Here is a 24395-nt window from a genome sequence, read left to right as displayed (position 1 = left end):
AACATCCACTTCAGCTACATAAAGACTGCATGCACCCAGTCTCCTAGGTTCTGGGTCTCACATATGTGTGTGCATGTGTGTGGCTACACAGGCACATGTTTATGGATGTGAAGGCTAGCAGTTGACATCAAGTGTCTTCCCCTGTCAATCTATGTTTTATATCTTGAAACAGGGTCTCTTCTGGACCTGGGGCTCATCAATTCAGCTGGCCTGGCTGGCCCATGAGCTCCAGTGATCCTCCTGTCTCTGCCTCCCCAGTGTTGAGGTTGTAGGCCTGGGTGTGGGGATCAAGCTCAGGTTCTAACACCTGCAAGGCAAACACTTCACCAACTGAACTATCATTCCAGCACCCTAAAGCCCCAAATCTAGTTGAAAGGAAAGTGGTAACAGAGCCTTTGATTAGCATTACATTCAAACCCAGCAGTGTCCCCAAGAGCTCCAGGAGGAAACACTTTGCCTTTGACTCACCCTGACCATCTTCTGGTATGATCCATTTTAAACGGTGACTAAAGCAATACTCTCTCTAGAACATTCTATGTTAACTGCATCCTGGGTTATGTGCTTTCTATACACCAAGTTTCATCTTCTTCTCACATAGTAATGGCATTATAAATAAGATCTGGAAAGCTGGGAGATGCTATGTGGGATGCTACAGCGTTCAAGTGTAGGCCGACACTCAAAAAGGCAATAGAAGGAGACACATTCGTGGCGAGAGCCGATATTCTAGCACTGATTGCAGTGATAACCTTGAGCAAAGCCACTGTGCCAATTTACATATTTTAACACAAATTCCAGCCACTTATTTTAGTAGGGTGAAGTTAAATTTAGATTGTGCTTACACGTGTCCATAGTCTCTCCTGTTCTAAAGCATGTTTATATCTATCAGTCGTCTTTAAACCTAGGCCTTCTTTAACTGCAGAGATGAAACAGGCAACATCTGTGGAGAGGATGCCGACCTTCTCGTGCAATAATATAATCATTACTACCGCTGGCCATCACTTCAAAGCAAAGAGGAAAACAAGCAGATCTAAAGTTCTGGCTTTAAGTGCTAAAATAACAGCAAAAATTCTGATACTGAAAGGAGGAGTTGAGGGAAGAGAAACCACCATCACCACCAATCAAAATGGAACCATAAATTCAGGGGGAAATCCCTACAGGGAGTGTATAAAAATTATTTAGATCTACACAGAGGTATTATTAATTACAGAGACGGAGAGCGCACATGAACTGAGGCAGGCTGAGCCACTGAGATCTTTAGAACATAAATGATCCTGGTTTTGGATTTTTCAGAGGCTTTTGTAGAAAACCTCCTGTTACATGCTCTTTCACCCATAATGATAACTATCCCTAAACCAAAAATTATCATCGAGGTCAGTGTGGCTGGACAGAGAATTCTTATGTAGGAAAAACGCGGTCAGTTCCTACATCTCGCGTATCTTAGAGACTAGGAAAGAAAATTTAATTGTTCAGCAGAGAACGCCTTGACTAATCCCGAATGAAGACTGTGTAGCGTTGTATTGAGTCTAAGAGCTTCCACTGCCATTTCTCTCTGGCTTCCCCCTTCACTATAAAGTCAACCGCACGAGCACAGGCCAGCCGTGATTCCCATGTGCCTCTTTCTTCACCTGCGCTCGTCCTGTATATCCACAAAGCTGTTAAGAGAATAATGAACTAAAATACATCACATTTTCAACCTGTCACCAGACGTGCCCACAAACAGTTCCAGAAGCCAGTGAAGCTGTCCTGCCTTTCCACTATGTCATCAAATTAATTCCCACCAATGTCTTAAGCCATAGCCAGAAGCTCTGTGATGAACATCATCTGAGAGGTTGAATATCTTCTTCTCCGGAAGATACTAGAAAGATACTAGCTACTACAAGTGGGCCAGGAAGCTAACCTGACAGCATCTTGGACTTTTAGGACTTTCCCAGACCCATCTAACTCCTCCATGACAATCCAGGCATCTGTGAAATGGGGGTGCTAATAACAGCCTCACAGAACAGGGATGGGAGTGAATTAGTCAGAACCATAGCCCTGTGCTAAACACGCGCGTGACTATGGGACTGTGCCCAGCCAGAATGCAGAAGCCACACCCATAGGAATCCTGACGGATGTTCTCGAAGTGCAACGGGGAGAGAGGGAAGATTCTGAAGCCTCAAGAGCAACGTTGTTCAGCCTTCCCTCATTAGTGTGCCTCTGAGAGAGACCTTTCAGGTGGTCTGCTGATTGCCACCTCTTCTGCCGCACCTCCCAAAAATTTAACAGACACACTAACAGTGCTTTCCTAGCTGTGCACTGTAGCTTTGGAAGGCTACAGACAACTGTAGTATCTATGGCGTGTGTGCGTGCGTGCGTGCGTGTGTGTGTGTGTGTGTGTTAAAAATGTGATGCATATGTGTGCAGTGTACATGCATGTGCATATGTGGATGTCATGTGTTATACCTCTTGTATGCATGGAAGTCAGAAGAGGATGTTGGGTATACTGCTCCATCACTCGGCATTATTCTCTTGAGACAGGGTCTCTCACTGAACCTGGAGCGAGGCTACCAGTCAGCAAGTCCAAGGATCTTCCTGTCTCTGTCCTCCCATCACCAAGAGTTACGGTCACACTGAGTCACTCCAGCTTTGCATGCTGTCCCGGGGACTTAAACTCAGGTCTACACGCTTGCACTGCAAGCATTGTTACCCACCTCCCAGCCCTGGACATTCTTGCTCTCCAACAATTGATTTAGTTTCCCTTGGGAGGAAGCTATTACCCTTGTTGAGTATGTCCATCTACATACAGGCCTTGTCACATTAAAGAGTTATCACAGTGCAGAGTCCATTCAACTAAACACACCCCAGACCCCGGCGCGGGCCCTCACCCTGAGTCTCACCCCTTAATAATTTCCGTACAGTACTGCCCTTACCCCAACTAGTGGGGAATTGTGAGAGATGGAAGTGAACTGTGTCTTCCTTTGTCATGACAAAATGAAAAGCTGCAAGCTGGCACCTCTTCTCATATAAATCCACAAGATGCCTCCAGTAACTCCAAGTGGCTTGTGGAGACAAACTAAAGACCTTCCTACTCTAAGACCAGCTGCTGTTAGGTTCACCTATCCACCATGCACTGCTGCCCCCAGCCAGCCCCAATCTAAGAAGCCAAGTAGAAATCCAAGATTCTCTGGAAGCCCTTGGCCAAATAGAACCCCAGGTCACATAAAAAAATAAATAACTAAATAAAATAAAATAAAAAATAAAACAAAACAAAAAAATTGGCCTTGAGGTCATAAAAGGAGAGTGCCTTCCTTTTTTTTTTTCTGACAATACCAGGTAAAGGTGTAATTAGGGCTGATGTTTCCATATTTTCAGAAAAATGTAAATTAATTTGTAAGGCTGGATTTTGCTGTGGATAGTTGCCTACAAATGCAAGTAGGGAGGGCCTTGTCCAGCAAACACTGTATCATACTTCCCCATCACAAAAGCAGTGGAGACAGAGACCAAGGGAACTTGAACCAAAGTGCTCACGGCACATCTCGCCCTTTGGGGCCTGTGCTATGTTGGATTGTCTTAAGTGTAGGGCAGCTCAGTGGAATACCTTTCTGGGCCAGCCCTGACATTGGTGACTCTTCATTCACAGGGGTTTCCAATATGGGACATGAATGACTCCCAGGGAGTGTCAAGCAAGCTGGCACTTACACACACCAGTAACATCCACTGGCTTGGGAGACACAGTGAGAGTCCCCACTTTGCCCAGAGAAGAGGGGGGGATTGTGTAGTCTCAAAAGTAGAGACACACACACACACAGATACACACAGGGTCATGTCTACGTGCCCACCACTGCCCACCACGTCTTTAAGCGGTGCCCCTGTGAAAGGCAGTGGTGGAGCTGTAACAAGAGAAATGGCAAAAAGGTCCTCCAGAAAGCAAGGCAACTTAGACGTTTCCCAGTGGATTTCACCTCCTGCAGTGGAAATCGGTTGCAAGCGAACAAGCACAGTCTACAACCTCCAAAAATCACTTAGTGGCTTTTAAAAATAAGGAAAATTCCCTTAGAGGTGACAATGAACAAGTCTGACCCTCCAGGGACATAAAGTGTCTCTTCAGGGGAGGAAGAGCTGTTTGTAGAAGGAAAATGAGTCTCCTTCTCCCTCTAAATAATGGCACGGTCTTGAAGACATACAGTTTTATGCAAAAGTCACCAGGGCACCAATATTTATAAAACTCTCTGAAATCAAGGTGTGCAGGCCATGTATGTCACACCGACTGACAGCTTAAATATATGAACATGGAATCAAGACATATCTTCTGGGGACAGCTACAGATCCCAACTCAGGGACCAAGGCAAGCTGACCTGAGAGGGGCCACGTCTTTCTTTCCTTGAACATCCACTGTGATGAGATACAGCTTCATCAATACCAGCTAAATGAATCAGGAACAAAAGTTAAATACCGAGTTTGGGAAGTAGCTACTACTATGCTTGTCTAACATGCACTAGAGTCTACAGCCAGCACTCACTAGAGTTTCTGCTTAAATGGGCAGAGTGTTGATAAGCTAACCACCCCATCTCCCACAAATGCCCAGGCTAACACAGTTTACAACATTCAGTGTCCTGCAAAATGCATGTCTGTGTTTGATGGACAGCAAACATTATTTCTAATTGATAAACATTACCTGAAATGATCTAGAAAAACAGAAAAATATTAAAATTTAGTTCCTTCAAACTAAATGAAATATACTAAAGCAATAAAGGATCAAATGAGCTCTTTTACATCTATCAACGCTTTCTCCAAAACAGGTAAGGGAAAACTTAATGTACAACAGGAAGAAGAGCTAGACTTTAGATTCTTAAATTAACAGAAAGCAGGGAGGGAGCGGGACAGGAGCCACAAGTTTCCCAACAGAGAAACGAACACAAACTCTAAACTATTATTATGCTCCGCACCACCAGGGTCTATGGAGATGATAACGGGGAATTTGGCTGAAGAATTTGACAGTCTCAGATCACATAGCAGCTGCTCCAATAATCAATTAAAGATAGAGAGATGAGCCAGGGACAGGAGAGGCTCAGTGAGTATGTGAGCACCAAGTCCTCAGTCAGGACCTGGATGTTTCTGTAGCTGTGAGACCCACCATGACTGAAGGTCATCCCTGGTGACTCTGATTTTGTTTACATCAAGTTCAAGCCTCAGTTCTGTATGACTTGCCTGCCATACAGAAGAAAGTGCTCCAGAAACAGTTCTTAGTAAATTTTCTTTTAAATCACAATTTGGAATAGTGGGTATGTTCACAGCTGTGAAAAATCTATTATGCACCCATACTGTCACTATTTATGGTAAAGAAGCATGCTGGAGTTACCCTCCCAAATTGTTTAGCTTGTTCTTAAGAAACCAAGTCAACACCTCATTAATGTACAGATACCTATAATAAGACCCAACACTCTACATCATCCAATGTGAAAATTAATATGGGGAATAAATGCAGAAATTAATGAAACCAATATAGAATACAGAGGCCATGGCCAAGTACTGAGGAAGAAATTATGGGAATTTCCACTCTCTAATACAAATTCCAAGGAGTCCTAAGTTTTCAGATGTCAACAATTTTTAAACATGCTTCACAGAGTTCCGTAGTTTGAGTAAAACGCTGCCAAGGAAAGGGATTAACCTGAAAACGCTGATTTCCCTTGTCAAAATGAGTAGTTCAATCCATCGATAGTGGGTTACTGGAGACAGGACTGTGTGTGTACATGTACATGTGAAGATTAAACTGTGGCCTTTCTTCTAGCATGTTCTAACAAACACGGTGGGAAACAGAGACTTACTGGGCACGCTCCACCTCAGCACCTGTCTGCCTTCTCTGAGAAGGATAGGCACTGACTCTGCCACTTAGAGCTTTAAAAACGAAATCAATATTTTACTGAGTCTGTACTATCAGAAAAAAAAATGCGTTTAATGTAATACATCACATCAGAATGCATGCAATTAGCCTGTTTGTACTACTAATGTTTTGAAGATATATATTCACAAAAGTGGCCCAAGATCAAACAAGTCAACTATTTCTCTATAGCCGTTTACTTCAGGAAACTGTGTTATATGATTTAGAAGTCACAATAGAAAAAAAAAGGGGAGCACTACCGTATGCATTTCTATGAAGCATTTCATAGTATTTCCATCCACAGAGCTTATGAAACTATTTTGATAAGGAATCACCAGTAGGAAACTTGCCTTAACATTTCTGTGTGAATGTCTTACAATATTACCTCAGATGAATGAAATTCTGTTTTTGTTTGGTCTTTGACTTAAAAGCACCAAAGCTTGTCTAGGCAGCTATCAGCTCCCACAGAATGTTAGCCTAACAAGTCCTTCTCGTTTAGGGGACACCCTTGACTCTCTTATACAGCCCAAGGAGAAACCCTCTCAGGTTAAACAGAGGTGATGGCCATTGAACACGACAGATACATTTAACCAATGGCACTTCTGGGCGGGTCATGTCTTTTAATTTTAATCATTTAGTTTTGCTTTTACTTGGGACATTTTTCTGGTATTCTTTAGTTTGGGAGAGACTGCAGTTCAATCCAGTGTTACGAGGATAAACAGAGTATAAGGGAAAATACATAAATTATTCAAATTATTTCATTTAAATGTTAATTGTAACAAGGCAAGAAAATAACATTTTAAACACTTAGAAATTATATAAACTTTAGATAGCATTGAAATGATGTTTCCACACATTCATTTTGTGGTAATTTCTCCATCAACTCATATAACCATTCTAATAGGAAAATCTATTTCGATTTAATATGCTTCAATACAGTATTAAGCATTACCTTCAAACTGGATGTAAACCACTATGCTCAGATCCATGTCACCACCCCTAAAATTTGCTTTTCAGCTAAAAAACTTAAGATTATAGTGAATAAAACTGATACACTCCTCTGCATCTTGTTCTTTTAAAAGTCACACTGCTTAAATAAAGTATAAACAAAATGATAATGACTCTTGCAAATAGGAAAAACAATTAAATGGGGACTATCCGTTCTACTCGGGCAGAACAGAGAGATTCCATGTATAGTTTATTCTAAAGTAAAAAGATGGGGTGGTAGAAGAATAAAAGAAGCATAATTGTGGCATTACTCAGAATTTCAGTCATATTTAATTAAAATTTTATGCTAAACCCATTGCATCATTTTTGCTTTAGCAAAATTTCAACTGGCTTCTCTACCAAAGAGTTCCACAATGGTGTCATTCAATTTTAAAGTCTTTGTAAATAAATACATGCTGCTTTAAAGTTGGTTTTTAAAGAATCCCTTTCCTAGTGGAAAAGATCATTGACAGAGCCTGTGTGTAGCACATCACTCCTGTTGACTTTAATAAGAAACTTTAAGTAGGGGAAGATGGAGGGACTTTTTTTTTTTTCTAAGCATAAAGATATAAGTAAAAGACCAACAATGAATGTGCAGGTTGAGGAGTTCAACACTGCTTAATGAACAGGAACACTTGGCTCTTCAGAATGAATCAATTAGGTGAATGGGTAAAAAAAAATAAATAAAAAACAAGGAAGTTTCCCTACTTCTAGATTTTCCGGAACCAGTCATATTTACGAATTGAAATGTTTATGAAACAAGGCAACTCCCCATGTGGCATGGGACACAATGTGGGAGATGGAGGTCTATGCACAGAGCAGCTACAACTTCCTCTAGTAATTAGGAAGCTATGTGTCCCTGATGGAAGGACGTTAACAAGCTCCTGCAGTTTCCACTCTAGCAAGAAATCAAAGAGAAAGCAGACAGTTCACTTGAGTAAAAGGATTATGAAGTCTGGTTGTTAAGGCATAGACAGAGCGCTTGACCACAGTTTTCTTTCTGAAGAGACTTTCTAAAACAATTAGCTTCTAGGGCCAGCAGGATTTGCTAACTGGAGAGCAATGTTAAAGTGTAGCCCTGGAAAGCATTTATGAAAACATACACACACACAAGTTTCTAGAAGAGGCCTCTTTCAGATAAATCTTACACTTGAAACCATTTCCGAAAGCAAGGTAGAGAAATGCTCTTCATTATAGCAAACACAAGATGCCGTTTGGGATTGGTCATAAAATCACTGACCATTTCTACCATTCCCAAGTTGCTATAACATTTACAGTTAGTTCAAATTGTTCTTTTAAAAGACAAAGCCTCATAGGAACCACTGGACATGATGTTTATAAATAAGACTCTAATACCAAGACAAGCAGAGACACAGTCCAGTGAATATGACACATAGGGTGTGGAGAAGGGACAGACTCAGTCCAAACACAAGGGCAACATTCACATACCTTGAGGACTTCCATCGGCACCTGGGTGGCAGAGGGAAGGGTGGTGGGCACGCTGACGTTTATGGCTGGTGTCTGACTCACGGGCACTCTCTGTTGCATGAACTGGGCTGCCTGCAGCTTCTGCTGCTGTTCCCTGCGCTCCTGCTCCTGCATCTGCTCACGCATGAGTTGCTGGCGTAGCAAGATGCGTGATGTCATACTGGAGGAGCTTAACGGAGGCTTGGAGGCTCCAGGATGCTCTGCAGAACTGCTGTGGGAAAACCAGAAGGCACACAGCATTTAGTATCCTGATGAGACCCATCACCTGCATTGCGGGGTATCCTAAATGCCACCGAACTAAGAGGTGAGTCTGCACAGACATAATCAAGGCACAGTACTCCATGTAATTGAAAATCAAGAGGTGACAGGATTCTAGTCATTAGGCATTGAATTAAATAAGTCAGGCTGATTGCATCTAGGTATTTTTATCAAATCACTTACTTCTTTTTGACATTTTATGCCACACACCACTCATCACCACTGACTATAATGCTACCATATGCAGCAACTATAAGCCATCCATCTCAATGGCACCCAAGTCTCCACAGTTAAAAACAAATTACTTGATTCGCTGTTTTAAATAGCTAAGTCTAACTAGCCAACGACTCCTACATGTTGTCTAAACTCCTTGAAGATGTTTAATATGGTTGCTAGTAAGAAGGCACTGTTATGGGAAAGACTTTGAAGACAAGAGATGACACAAATCATTAACGAAGAAGCATCTGGGCCAGATGTTGACATTGCACTCCACCCCTGTTTGGGGCAAGGAGGCAAAAGAGAAGCAGACTGACAAACCAACTCTTTTCCTCTTTTGTGTGTCTTTCCTTGTGACTCATCTGGGCATGTCCAAGGCACCAGTGTTCTATGCTTTCCCCATGAGGTCTACTTCTAATGGACGAGGACTCATTCTGTTCATTATAACCTAACATGCATAAATTGCTAGTCAGGTGAGACTTTGGGTTGTTTATCTTGCCAACTCTGTGATATGAACAAATAATAAACCTCTTTCTGCCCAGGTTTCTATCCCTGGAAGAGCAGCATACAGCTTTTTACCCATTTATGAAAGTGGGGTATGCTCTTTAAATATCTACTGCATGGTCATATCGAAAGCCTTCACGTCTAAGGACTGGTGTTGTGAGGTTTAAATAGAGCAATGCCCATAATCCCCACCTACAATGAGCATTGCCCCGATAAATGTTTGTGCTGGCCAGTGTTATCATCTAGTATAGGAATCAAACTTAATTATAGCTATTCAAATCTCTGTGCACGTTTGTAAACAAGATTCTGGCTTCTGGGAAGAGAGGGAAAAAATGAACATTTGCATCCATCACGCGTCAGGAGCAGCATCTGAACTTAACTTTCCTCTTGAGTACAAAGCCCAGCACTGTTTACCTTCCTACTATAGACAAAAGTCCCGAGGCCCCTGGCCAGCTCTGTGAACGACCTAAGGCCAGAAAGACCGCACAACAAGTGTCAGGTGTGCTACGGGACAGATTTGTGTCACACTCTCATGTCGTCCCCCAAACACCCAGAAGTTTTTTTATTGTCCATACAGAAAATTTGTTCAGTAAATTATAATAATTCATAAAATTTAATGTCATGTACCTACAAAGTGCCATAAAAACAAATGAATAAAACTATATAACAGAATAATTTTTTAAATCCAGGTGAAAAATATCACTCTAGTAATACCCAATTAAAAAACATTCATGACAAGAAAAGCATAATGATAATGTATTATTATTAACCTTTAAGAAAATTACATCCAAAAGCTAAAAGTAAATTATTCATTTTGTTTCAGAAAGTTCCTTGACATGTAATTGTCGGAAGAACTCAAAAATGGAAGAAATCACATATACAGAGGCAAGATTTCAAACTATCCCGAGTCACCTAATTTTTCCTTCAAATAGGACCACAATTAATTAAATTATCACATGAAGTCAGCAACATAGTACTTTATCTCTTTAAAAAAATGCAAACTGAACAGCAAAGTAGATATGTACACCATTAAGCATAAATCATAAACTTGGATTCCAAAGTACATTTGCAGACTGATTCAGAGTAAGCCCAGAGTGCCTAGAAGGGAATGTGTAGGGTGACCACATTTGCCTGAGTGGGGATCAACTTAGGAAAAAAATCAATTTTCTTTTAACTTTTCTCCTTTAAGCTACAACAAAGCCAAAGTATTTTTCAGCAGCAATCTATACACTAGACACTAAAGAAAATGGCAGATGATAGGTGACCAACTTCACCGCTAGGCTAGAAGAAAGGAGACTTGATCTATCAGATAATACTTCAACTGCAGGAAGGGATCACAGTGTCCTAATCCAGGCTCGCAGCTCTCCTGGATGACTTCAACAGCCCCCAAACATAAAACATCTTGCTTGTGCCTTTTCCCCCAGCGTTTCCTATAGACACACGGAGAACACTGAGCGAGCAGCATCTATACTTCACTCATTAACATTGGACGCTCCTCCACACGATCAATTAATTCATTGCTCTGTTAATCTAAAATCATCTTTTGACTCACACAGGATCTGCCCAAAAGAGCATCCGAAGAAAATGTTATTTCCCACTTTGGAGTGAGTCTTCAAAGCTCAAATGTACTTCCCTAAGCCAAGAAAAGATGGGAGGTGGCTATTTAAAAATAAATAAGAGGTCTGACTATTCAAAGCCTGTCAGGTACCGGCAGTCTCAGAGAGAATGATCCTTTTGATAAAAACAAGCGCAAACCTTTGTGCAGGAGCAAAAGGAGCTGCGGCCTAATCGTGCTAATTAACTGCACAAGACGAGTCACTGGTGCAGCACCAGGGGGAAAATCCTTTCAATTAACAGTAAAGCATCCCAGAGACAAATGAAAATTATTAGTGAGCCAGCCCACTAAGGCTTCATTCTTAAACCACAATAACGACGCCATTTAAAGCACCTTCTATAAAAGTCCATCAGGAAAGAAACAATACAGACTTGGACAATAAAATGGTACAAACACAGGAACCCTATGAAAGAAATGATAGTAAACACAGTTTATATTTATAGAAATCAAATACAACTCAGCTAAATGGACATTTTAACAAGGCTGCTAAGGGGGCAGGGCAATGGAAACATTGGGATTACTTAACTATGTACACACACCCTGTAGGGGATTTCCACCTTGTGAGACGTGACTAGCAGATTCGCAGCTGGGCTCATCATCTTTTGAGTGTCCACTTCTCTTGGAAACAACTGACCCTACAGTTATTATCTCATAGACAAAGACGGACACAACTAGATTTTACCCCATTCACAGAACTAGGGAGCACAGTTTGTGCCATTATGAAAGGGTTGGTAAGGAATGGAAGTCCAGGTAAGGAATGGAAGTCCAGGTAAGGAATGGAAGTCCAGGTAAGGAATGGAAGCTTAGGGCAGGAAAATTCCAAGTGGCTAGAATGGCTACTTTTAAAAATGAGGACTTCCTGACAAAGCCACTAATGACATACATGCAGAGATGTCTCAATGTATTTAATTTTAATGTCTGACTTGGCTCATCCTTGGGCCCGCAAACCTCAGCTCTAGCTAGATAATCCTAATTCCATGAGTATGATTCCTTTTAACCTGATTATGTGAAGTTCATTTGGTTCAACAAATAGTTACTGCCAGGTGTGAGGGACACCTGGCTTCTAACTCCACAGTGTGGCCCTGAGCACACTCATTCTTCCCAGATGCTTTCATGGGAAGTCAATAATCTAGACTGCCGGATTCTGCTCTAGTTCTGCATGGGAAGGTGTACATCTCTCTCTCTCTCTCAGAAAGAAAAATCCATAGGCATGGCTGCAAGTGCCTTTGCTGACAACTCCCTGGCTCAGTAGCCAAAGAAATTCCGAGCATGAGACTTGTTCCATGCTAGTCAAGCAGGAGGCCTCAAAATGGACTCAAGTTCTACTTCAGCCAGGGCTGAGGAATGTGAGCTTCAGTGGGCCATTCAACCTCTCTGAGTGTCCCCCAAACCTACCTCTACACACTGAGTGAATGAATGTTAGATAAAGTACTCAACAAGACGGCTGGAATGCAGCACATGGGCAAGATGCAAACCCTTCATGTGGCCTCAGTTACCACCCCTCCTGACGAATTTACAATTTTAACTTTCAAAGCCTCCTTCTCTATGATGGTAAAGGGATGCTGGACAGGGTTCTGTCTTATCTGGCATGTTCCTAAGTCCAAATATTTTATTCCACTAGCTTTACCATCCACTTAAAGATATCAAAAATTCCATGAGATCCCCAACATCTGGCCAGCATCACGTGCCAATCCCTTACCTGTAGCAGTGATGCCAGGACCTCATTGTGAGACCCTTTAAATCCATCTCTGATCTAGAGATAGCAATCCTGGAAATCCAGTCAGTCGAAACCCAGAAAGCTGAGGGAACCATGGAACTTGCCAGTGTTTCTACAGATTTCTACTGCACACCTTTAATCCCAGCACTTGGGAAGCAGAGGCAGGTGGATCTCTATGATCAGCAAGGTCAGCCTGGTCTACATGGTAAGTTCCAGCCTAGTCAGGGAGATATGGAGGGACCCCCATCTCAAATAAATAAACAAAAACAACAGCAAGAATTTCTCCAACAGAATAAACTCCTTTCATAGTCACCCCATGAGGTGGTCAAATGACTCCAGCATTTTCCTCCTCGGTTCTCCTGATTTTTGAAGTGTTTTAATACATTTTCCCCCTTACACTGTGGTAAAGACTAAAACACATAATAAATGTATTATATACATATGTCTTGGCACAATGACTGGGAAATTAGTGGTAAAATGTAGAACTAAGTCATGAACTTGCCATTTCATTTTGATGTAATGAGACAAATTTTATTAAGCTTTGCTACAAGTCTACACTAAAGGAGATAAGCCTTACAACCTTTAGGCTATCCCTGTAAAATTCTGAGAGCACAGCTTGACAAGATAGAGAGAGAAGGCGATTTAACCTGCACTCTCTTGTGAACCATAAGGTAAGAATATTAGCATTTTTCTCTGATACACACACACACACACACACACACACACACACACACACACACACCCCTTTGCTCTAGTCATTCAATAGAGAGATCTCGGAGTCTAGTCTCTGCTTGCAGTGGGATGCAAGGTTTTTTTTAATCAGGAAAGCATATGGCTGCGGTTAAGATACACGATGGAGACACAGAAGACCCAATAGTATTGACTCCATGTGTAGGTAATGACGTCACAGAGAGGATAAACCACCTGGGTTTCTGAATGCAAAAGCTTGGCTGCAAGAACTCTGTCTAAGGTGAAAATGTACAGTCCTATTCCTGGGAATGCTGACAGGTTTAGTAAGGCCTAGGAATCAACTAATAAACAAAAGGTCTCCAGTCCATTCTGATCTTGGCTGTGTTCGGAAAATAGTAGTAAAACACCCAAGATCACAGATGTGTTTAACAAAAGCTCAGCGACATGACTCAGACAAGAACACTTTCTTCAGTGTCCCAGAAGAGTCCCATCCTACTGCCACCCTACAGGGAGCCAAGCAGGACCTGCCAAGTCTCTGAGAGCAGAGTCCTCAAGTGACAGGATAGAAGGAGAAGGCCAGGCAAACTGAAATCAAAGAGAATCATCTACCCAGAAACTCCCAGTGACTCCTCATGCTTACAGAACACTTTACCCCAAGCCAAAGGATCTCACAGGAGTGTGCACAGATGCTGCCCTCAACCAGGGACTTGGGCCATTGAGAAACACTCTTCAGCTTTTCAAAGTGCCTGCAGACAACAAATTAAAGTTGGCACACGGACATTCTTGAAGTGACAGTCTTGGTGTCTGACATTTGTGAGGGACCAGGTCTTCCAGGAGCTCAACCTTTCCATTACCTGCACATGATTCAGGGTGATGTTTTCAATATACAAAGAGCAAGGAAATATCAAAATGAAATTCTACCACACTTGCTACAATACTGACAATAGTTAGGAATAAGACCCATTAAGATGGAAGGTGCCAGTGATCACCATTTGGTGTCAAACACAGATATTTCTTCTCCCTTTTTAAAAATTTTCCATCAATAATTGAAACTTCAGATGGCCTGGTGCTATTGGGACATTGTGGAGTCCAAACTTGGGTGGTCCCCTGACTGGAGATTTGTGCTTTTCATTTGTACAAAAAGAAGAAAACTTTAAAAATTAAGACACACAAGCTATATGGAATTCAAACTTGACATTTTACTTAACCAATACCAGAGCCTAATTAGTAGGTAGAAAGTAGAGACACTGTCCATATTCTCTAAGCTGGACCAGCAGATACCAGACGTGAGTAAGCTCAATAATAAATTAGATCAAAAGTCAAAGAAACCCTTAATTCAGCTAGAACATTCCAGTATATGCATTTGAGCTTGTCATTTTTATTTCTATTTGTATAACTTAGGATATTCAGCACATTACTACAGTGGCATAACGGTGTAATTGAAGTAGGGCTGTGCTGACAAGATTTACGTTAAATAAACTGATGAGGAGGGATAAATACCATCTTTAGAGACCTTCACAGTTAACATAGGGGTGATGCTCTTCCAGGCACTTCAACGCCAGACTGCTGAAGCTGGAGTTTTTACTGTTTCACAAGTGTTTCTGACTTCTACAGCCTTCAAATGGAACTGCCAATCTCTTGTTAACGAGAACTGTAAACCTCTATTTTGCCCTCTCATCCCCTTCCCACTTAATTCTCCTATTCTAATTTACTCTTTATCCTTTACAACACTATATTCTATTTCCCCTTCTTTGGAAGATCATCTTTTCACCTTGGTACTTTGTATCTACCCAATCTCTGTGGCAGTTCTGAATGATACGTGCTTAATCTAAAGCTTAAAAGCTGACTTCTACAAATAAGAGAAAACATGCAATGTTTGTCTTTCGGGGGCTGGGTAACCTCACTAAGAATGATTGTTTCTAGTTCCATCTATTAGTGTGAATTTCATAATTCCATTTTTCTTAACAGTGCCAGGACTAGGTTGCACCTTTTTGAGTCATTAGCCAAAGTAAGATCTTATTGACAAGGACATCATATTCTTATGTCATCAAATATGGAGAAGTTGAGTTGGTGCTCAACTACAAGCTTCACCCTTGTGGAGTAGGATGCATAGTGCTGGAAAGTCTTATACATGCTACCTGAGAAGAAAAATAATCATCAGTCTTACCCAGCTACAGTAGAGATCTGCCCGCAAGGTAGACCCACTGGTACAATAATGGCACAATGTTATGGGAGTAACCAACCACTTTTTGCTAGAATTTAAGGCCCACTCCATAAGCTGGAACTCCTACATGACACTACAAAAGTGACCAAGAAACTGAGACTAGGTCACGGACCTAGGGGAAAACCTATTATTTTTATTTTGCTAAGAAAATAGCAATAAAATGACTCCTAATGACATGCTACTGTATCCATAAATCAGTGCATCACTCAATCCCCACAAAAGAAGTTTGTTCTTGCAGTAGATGGTAATTTACAAAGAGTGGGAGACTTTGGAGCACTTGGCTTAGATGAGATGTCTTTATCACATCCCTCCCCTCTAGGCTAAGAGATCTATTCAGAAGAGGAGACAGGAAGATTTTAAGAGCCAGAGGTGGTGGACAACTCCAAGAAAAATAATATTTTCCAGACACAACGGGGCTGGTGACACATATGAACTCACAGAGACTATGATATCCACATAAGTTCAAACCAGACAAAAATCCCAGCATGGAGGAGGGGATGTAGGCACAAGTTCCACCACTAATCAAGAAACTATTTGCAATTGATAGTTGCCAGGATAGTTTTTTTCAGTTGAGTAATACTGGGTATGTCAACCACACTCCAGGGAAGGCTTCATGCCCAGAAGTGGATGGCTAATACAAAATAGACTCCACGTTTTTTTTATGTGTGTGTGTGTGTGTGTGTGTGTGTGTGTGTGTGTGTGTGTGTGCTTTTTTGTTCGGCTGGTTGATTCGGTATTTCTTTTTAAGAGAGAAAGAATATGAAGTTGTGTGGATAGGGAGGGGGAGGGTCTGAGGAAGGGTAAAGAATATGATAAAAATATTATATGAAAAAACTTTAATGAAAAATTAAAAACAAAAAGAGACATTATAAACCAACATGTGAATTTTGCTATTTCCTTATTTTATCACTGCAACTTATCTCCATTTTGCACAGACACCATTCAGGGTTGACACACTCTTGATGCCTGGATCCTTTTCAGGAACTCCCCTCTGAGGCAGACCACTGTACGGGTACAAAGCAGCGGTGAAACACCACACTCAAGTGTTCTGTTCTTCAAATGAAGCTTCCACTAGAACACACGCTCCATTTTTTTACTGTGTTATTTCTCTGTATGTGTGCACAAATGCACACGTATGCATGTGTATACTCGTGCATGTTCATGTGGAGGTCAAAGGTGGTTGTGAGCCACCTGACTTGCATTCTAGAAACTGAACTCAGGTCTTCTGGAAGAGTACTCTTAACCTTGAAGCCATCTCTAAGTCCCTCCCTCTCCAGTTCTTACTCACTCTGTCCAACGTGGATTTTCACTCACACCCAGCTATTGGCAATAACTTTTTTCTATTTTTATATTTTATATAATTAATAAAACAGTGCTTGTATAAAAATGCACACAAAGTTGCTAGAGAGCATACAATTTCAAAAAAATGTCCGGCAATAACTTTTTAAAGGCATGAAATTTTTCTACACTTACTCAGACAATTGCCCCAGTCACAGAGCATGCTCAGCCACTTGTCTAGACAACACTGGTATGGGTTAAAGAATATTTAAATGTTTTAGATCACAATATTTGACAATCACTGCATGCTTAGAATATATCTACCAAGACCCAAAGTTTATAACAGCACATTGACACCCAGATGGAAGTGTGCAGTACGGTGTAAGGATTTTGTGAATGGGTTGCACCCACTGCAGTAGGGAGGCAACTTCACAGGCGGCCACCAAGGCTTACTGTGCCCACCCATTATGCATGCCTATCCAGCATCCTGTGCCACTGATTTCACCTTGCAAAGCCAGCCTCCCTTCCTTTCAGCTCCTGGATGTTCATGGTAGGCCTAGCCAATCAGTCTATTTGTCCTCTGGCAAGAGGTTCAGAAAGGGGTCAGTATTCTACCACAGTACAGAGGGTTCCATTTCTGACAGGAACTGTGAAACAAGGTAAACTCTCCTTTACATCCAGTAATCTGGCAGTAAGTGAATCTAGACTTTCTTGCATCTATGAGAGAAGAGACCCAAAAACAGCAATGTGAAGTTAAAAAAAAAAGTAACAAGGGCTGTGGGGAAGGGAGATGATTGTGTCTAGACGGCAAGTAAAATCTGGATCAAGTACCCCTGAATTCTTTTTAACTCTGGACTAATTCTAAACAATGGTTCAGAAAGATCAGTTCATCTCCACTCTAGTTTTAGTTTGATATGACTAAGAATCCTACAACTGAGAAATAAAAATACCATATACCAAAAATTAACCAGATTCAACGTCTATACAATAACTCAGTGAACTTCTATCCAGTTAGAAAGGACATTCAGAACAGAAGTCGTGGAGCTTCACATTAAATTGTACAATTTCAGTGTAGAATATATTTTATGCTCTTGTCTGCCACCAAAATCAAAGATTCCATGACAGAATTAGAACTAGAAAAACAAATACAGGATAGTACTCAACATTAAAGCAATCTGAAGTTAAAATGTCTGTGGGAAAATCAATGGACTTAGAGAGAGAGAGTATGTGTGTGTGTGCATGTGTGTCTGTCTGTGTGTGTGTGTGTTGTGTGAGGTCACTCAGAAAAAAACCCCTGCATATTCTCCCTCACATATGGAATCACATATAAGTAAACACATGAACATGTGAGTGTGTGTTGTGTGAGGTCACTCAGAAAAAAAACCCTGCATATTCTCCCTCACATATGGAATCACATATAAGTAAACACATGAACATGTGAGTACAGTATGGTCTGTTGTACTTTTGAAAGAAATCTCAGCAGCTCTGAAAAAGGAAAACCAGGATTCTGCCCAAAACAATTCACACAACGTACTGGTTGTTCATCTCTTATCTGAGGTGTTGGAAGGCAGCGTAGATGTCTTCCAATTCTGGAACATTTACACACACATAATGAAAAACCCTGAAGGCAGAACCAGATATGCACATGAAATCCACTCATGTTCATGTACTCCTTACACATGCAGACTGGAGGTCATGTTATATAGGAATCGCTGCTAAGCCCATTTTTGATGCCAGTTTGTCACAAGAGGTCAAGTGGGGATGTTCCCGTATGACATAGTAGTACTCCAAAGCTTTGGATTTCAGAGTGCTGCAGGTTTTCAGGCTGAGGATGTTTAACCTGATTCCCCTCTTCTCCCGGCATTGGCTAGCCACACTGCTACCCATATTTCCAGGTTCCCATGGACTTACGATGGCTACATGCCTAAATCCGGCCAATGATTCTTAAAGAAGAATGTCAGGTGGCTCTTCCAGGAACTGAATAGACATTCACTCTTGAACCCTCCGCCATCATGTCTCCTGTAATGTGGCTGCACTGGCTGGAGTTCTGGGAGCCATTTTGGACCATGAGGATGACAGGGATTTAAAAGTCAAGCTGTTCTTAACCCTTTAGAACGGGGGGAGTTGGTTCCACTGACAGCAGAGACATTCACATGTTTTATTCATACTCTACACCTCCCAGCACACAGACAAGATAAATGTTTGTTCAATGAGTAAATATGGTATCACTCTTCTAGCAAACACTCCACCTCATGGAATCAATGATACTAGAACCTTGGTTTTAGGGGACCTTTGGCTAAATGGATATGTTTCTGTCATCCAGTGGCCAGGAACTTTGAGTCATAGGGATCTTCTCTATTTCTTTCATTCACAGAGGAATTTCTCTGCATTTCAAGACTGAGATAGTCCTTCCCATCAATGAATCTACTCTGAGACTTCCTCCTCCCTCCGACAGGTGCACAAAGTCAACTGTGAGTTAGACTTGGCGAAATGTCTGACAAAAAAAAAAATCACACAGTATCCAGAGTAACCACAATCGTACAAAAACTCATCACTGTTAGTTATCAGTGATTCAGAGAAAGGAGATGTGAGAAACTCAGCACAGAAGCAGAGGAAGAAGATCCAGTTTTCTTGTCACCTCAGGTAAAAATATACCAAATAAGACAAAGAAGAGAAGCAGCATGCCTGGAGTCCAATCCTGGCTCTGTCACATGCTAGCTGTGAAACTTCGGCAAGGTGTGTACCTGCTCAGAGCTTAGATGCTTCATTTGCAAAATGGCAATGGAACAAGGATGTTCTACATGAAGGGGCTGTAAGAATGCATCAAGACAGTTAAAGTACTATGAACAGAGCCCACAGACAATCTGGACAGTTTTTAAAAGTCACAACAAATTATTTCATATTATGTGTGTGTGTGCCCACGTGTGGTGAGTGTGCATGTGTAATGTATGTGTATGTCATGTACTTGTACATGCTCATGTGTCAGAGTATAGGCACACACGTGCCATGCTATGAGTGTGGAGGTCAGAGAACACCTATGAGTGTTGGTCCTTACCTTCCATCTTCTTTCAGACAGGGCACTCTTGCACATGCCAGCCTAGCTGACCCATAAGCTTCCAGGGATTCTCCCATCTCCACTTCCCAAGTCACCATAGCAACTCTGAGATTACAGACTCATGCTATCAAGTGTGGCTTCACGTGTGTGGGAGGGTCTGATCACAAGTCCTCATCCCTGTGTGCAAGTTTTACCCCCTGAGTCTTCTCCCAGCCCAACACTGTACTTTCATCCCAGGAAATCATATTCTCTGAACACGTGACTAGCCTCAAAGTAGTGAACTCTCTCAAGACAAGTCTCTAGAATGCTGCTTTCTGCTATGGTGCTCACCAGCTTTCATAGAGGGAAACACACAATTAATTCCCAGGCAGGCAAAAAGTTAATGGAAAACAGTTCAGTACACAAGTTTTGTCAAAGACATTTGCTAGAAAATTCATTCAGAGAGTTTAGAGGGACACATACTCCTATGTCAAATATTATAGTTAACTAGAGAAAAAAATTCAAAATTAAGGATTAATTTGGCAACATATTTAGGTCTGTCCTTATGCTGCATCTGCAAAGCAAGTTTGATCTGGTTTCAACCCTCAGCTTGCCTAAAATCAGAACTAAAAACATTTGCAGGTTGTAGGTACATTCTTGCAGGGTATAATTCATGAAGAACAGGCACTGTCTTCCCAACTATTATCTGATTTATAAGGCAGAGATTTATTTTTAAGAATTTCAGCATAATGGCATTTCAAATGCGTAATTATATGTACTTTGTTCATAAAATGCTCTATCATTTTTAGCGAGATGAGTAATTAGCTGTTTTAATGACACATGGGATGAAAATGTACAAGGTATATATAAAAGCAAACTTCAGCAGAAATAGAAGCCATTTTCAACATTACCTTTTACAGGACTTCTTAAAGACCCATCAACTGCAAATGATGGACTCTTAGCCCACACTTCAATTTATGGGAATTTCATTTTTAAGAATCAAATTCTAAAAATAGTTCTGCTACATCTAGTATTTTTCCATTCTTCTGGCTGTCTTCAAGCACACCTTCACCAGCTGCGGAATAAAACGCTTCTCTGCTTTAATCAGAACCCCTCTCCTGACCCAGGAACACTCAGTAAATAATTATTAAGCTCCAGAAGTGGCTTTTGCATAAGTTAATCTGCTTGAAAGCCTGTTCGCTTGGAGACCCAGCTTTCAGTACTGTTCCCTAATCTTAGGGAGTAATAGTGAAAGTAGATGCCAGAGGGGAGGGTCTTAGCTACTTAGTCTGCCTCCATTTGGTGCTCCCTTCAAACTGCTACTTCACCTTGTTCGACATTTCGACAACAAGGAGATTATGCTGATATCCGAATGCCATAAATCTGAATCCATTAAGGAAAAAAATCCACAAAAATACAAATCAGAACATTTCACAATACAACTGCTACTATTCCACGGTTGGAGAATTCACACACACACACACACACACACACACACACCACACCACACCACACCACACCACACTACAGGGAGGGAGGGAGGGAGAGATCTCTAAAGTGTTTATAATGGGGCAGTTTTGGAAAATATGACACTAAAATGTGTCTTCCTACAGAAAATGCCCTTTTATTCATAACAAAACTGAGCTGTGATCTATTTTACAATCATGGACCAAGCTCTGTTCTGCCTTAACCCATCTTTTAAACAGTCGGGATTTTTTTCCCCTGTCATCATTAATTTATGATCAAAATTCAATTTCAAATGAGAGGGCTCACATTGCGATGCCCCCTCCCCACATGAACCGTTGCCCTTGGTCACATCCAGTCACAGGAGGCTAGGGCTGCAGCTGATTCGAGCCAGAGTTGCAAAGCACCAGCCCCTGTTTCTAATTCCCAGGCTTTCCTGTCTCCATCCGTCCCCTCAGCCCGAGAATGAAAGGCTTCTGTTAAGCGGTCCCAGAATCATCTCCAGAAAAAAAACTTCACTTACAGATACAAGCTTTCAAAGGAGCAGGGCATGAGCATCTGAACTCTGAGCGCCTCCATCTTTTTTCCTTTAAGGTGTTCTGCAAGCCCTTGGCGAAGAGTGAAAGTCAAAGTTACTTCTGGCACCGGCTGTGTCACTAGGGGTGGCTCCTGATAAGGCCCTGGAAACTCCAATCCAAACACAGCTCCACGCTAGAATGGAGCCTGCTGTCTGTCTGCAATAGCAGACCTGCTTAATCCAGTACCTATGGCACCTGAGGGGCGAAACACTGCTCGCTCTGCACGGGGGGGGGGGGGGGGGGGGGGGCGGGGGGGGGGGACACACTCCTCAAGCCAGGCCAGGCCAGAAATGTACACAGCAGCCAGGCAAGCTCTGGCAATGCTGACTGGACCTTCCCCAGCTTGGGCACCAGTTCAGGCTTGCAGGGGATGCAAGCTTGCAGGGGACATATGTCATCAGAGAACTTGAAAGGAAAAGGAAGTCATATACTGGTGGATTTAACACTTCACAGACTCACAGGAAGAAGACTACAGGATAGTTCCTGCTATTTTCAGTTAGGATATATATCACAGACCAGCACACATCTCTTGTCAACTTTACAACTATACATGCAGTTTAGGGTGCTGGACACTGAGTGTATCTTAGAGCTGACAAGCTATTGATGCACAGTTTTCTCTACCTTTACATCTACCCCAAGAGAAGGAGGAGGGCTGTGCTGGCCATAGCCCGGTAGAGGGAAATCATATGCTGCTTCTACTGGTGGCCCCTGCTTTCTGGACACAAAAACCCTGAGACCACACATCTGTGTATTTTAGACTGTCATCCAATCAATTCCAAACACATTGCTATACAAGACAGGAAAAAATAGCAATACATGTTCTCAAAGAGAAAACACTTTAAAATGCAGACATGACAACATCAATGTTATCAAATATTTATGCTACAGACTCAGCACACCAGAGCCGTCTTACAGAGCTATGAAAGACGGAGTTTCTCCCGGTACACAATGCAAAGGTCACAACAAAGACATCTGACACTGACTAGCGTGTCCCCTGGGCAAGTGACTTCACCTTTCTGTGTCTCAGAGGTTATCTCCAAACTAACGAATAGGAAAGCACGTTGCTTCTATACATCACCATTCCACAATGGGACGAATTACATCTTGAAAATACTCCTCCAATAATAGGAGATATTCAGCCAGGGATTTCAGCCAAACAAAGTCTGTGTGCTCTCTGTTCATTTATTCTTTTGTCCACTCTTCTGTCTGATACATACTGACTGAATACCCACAATAGTTCAAGTACTGTGCAAATTCTTATGGCTTTATAGTCCAGTGGGAAACACTAGTAAATAATCATATTAGTCCATGATTACACATAGGAAAATTGCTACAAGGAGATGAAAAGAGTTAAATGAGGTCATATGGGCCTTCCTTAAGCAAGAATCTCTGAGACTGGAGTTAGGGGGAGGTAAAAGAGTCTTCCATGTAGTTGTGACAACACACGTAAAAGCCGTGACCGGGAGAGTTAGGAGGAGCAGTTGCTGAGCCTGGAATGAGGGACAAGAATGGTGTGTATAGAGACTGAAGTCATGGCCAGACCAGGCCGGATCTGTCAAGCCAGTGAGAAGGCACTGATTTTGTTCCTCGGTGAGAAAGAAACCACAAAGAGCTGGTCAACAGGGGACTGATGAGCTCACAGTGGGACTTTATGAACAGTCTATCTGGCTGCTATGTGGAGAACCAATGGGAAGACAGGCAATATTAGCTACTGCAGTCGTCCCAGTAGGAGGTGATGATAGCCCAGTGTAGCTCAGAAAGATGGTGCCAAATGAAAAGAAGATCATAAAAGTACACAAGTTTTCGGTAAAACTAATGGCCAGTAAAGAGAAAGAAGCAGAAAATTAAATTGCACCAAATCCCTGGTGAATAGTTGTATTCATCCATAAGTCACTAGGTGCTTTCTGCACTGGGGACTGTAAAAAGACAACCGAGAGGCCGTGCCTCTTCTCTTATGAAGCAGCCCCACATAGGTTCTTTCTTGGTGTTCATGAATCCATTTTTAATTCCCACCATTTACTAAGACTGAGACCCTGTGCAAATTCATTGAACTTTCCGTAGCCCAGTTTCCTCGCCAAAGGAGAAGGGATAATTAATTGACTGTCTCACTGCTGACTGGAGATGTGAATAAGACAACAGCCAACATGCTCATGGTCACTGATCAATCAAAAAAAATCAATTAAAAAATAGCCTGTGTGGTTCTGACCATGGTCAGCATCACCTATTTTGGATCAACGCTGACCCACCTAGAGAACTAGGGGAACAGAGAAGAATGAGAGAAGATATCGAGAGAGATACACAGGAGAGGAAAAAAGAGGTAAGACTTAGCATGTGAATGTCTGTGAGGGGTTGAGCTTTCAGAAGGGTCTAGTCACATTCTACCCTGCCTTGGACACTACTTCAAGCTGCATGAGACTACTTCCTTAAGTTTAAGGGCTAAACGTGTGATTTATTAGTATTTACCCACAAAAATGAACACATGTGC

The 24395-nt window shown here is 41.8% G+C and overlaps 1 protein-coding gene across 9 annotated transcripts in view; it reads right to left on the bottom strand.

Moving 5' to 3' along the window:
• Mitf (melanocyte inducing transcription factor) overlaps positions 1-24395 on the bottom strand; it is a 218843-nt gene that overhangs the window by 76939 nt on the left and 117509 nt on the right. For 5 of the 9 annotated variants that reach the window (XM_028872697.2, XM_028872699.2, XM_028872703.2 and 2 more), the window contains exon 2: positions 8294-8543. In XM_028872697.2, the coding sequence (XP_028728530.1) occupies positions 8294-8543 (250 nt within the window). Of the gene's footprint in view, positions 1-8293; positions 8544-21855; positions 22093-24395 lie in introns of those variants that run through there. The other 4 variants (XM_028872698.2, XM_028872700.2, XM_037203946.1 and 1 more) reach the window with 2 other exon arrangements.

Source organism: Peromyscus leucopus, chromosome 3 (genome assembly GCF_004664715.2).
Source record: "Peromyscus leucopus breed LL Stock chromosome 3, UCI_PerLeu_2.1, whole genome shotgun sequence".
In the NCBI taxonomy this organism is placed as follows: Eukaryota; Metazoa; Chordata; class Mammalia; order Rodentia; family Cricetidae; genus Peromyscus; species Peromyscus leucopus.
Note: the sequence above shows the minus strand (reverse complement) of the source record. Positions and strands in the feature narration are given on the sequence as shown.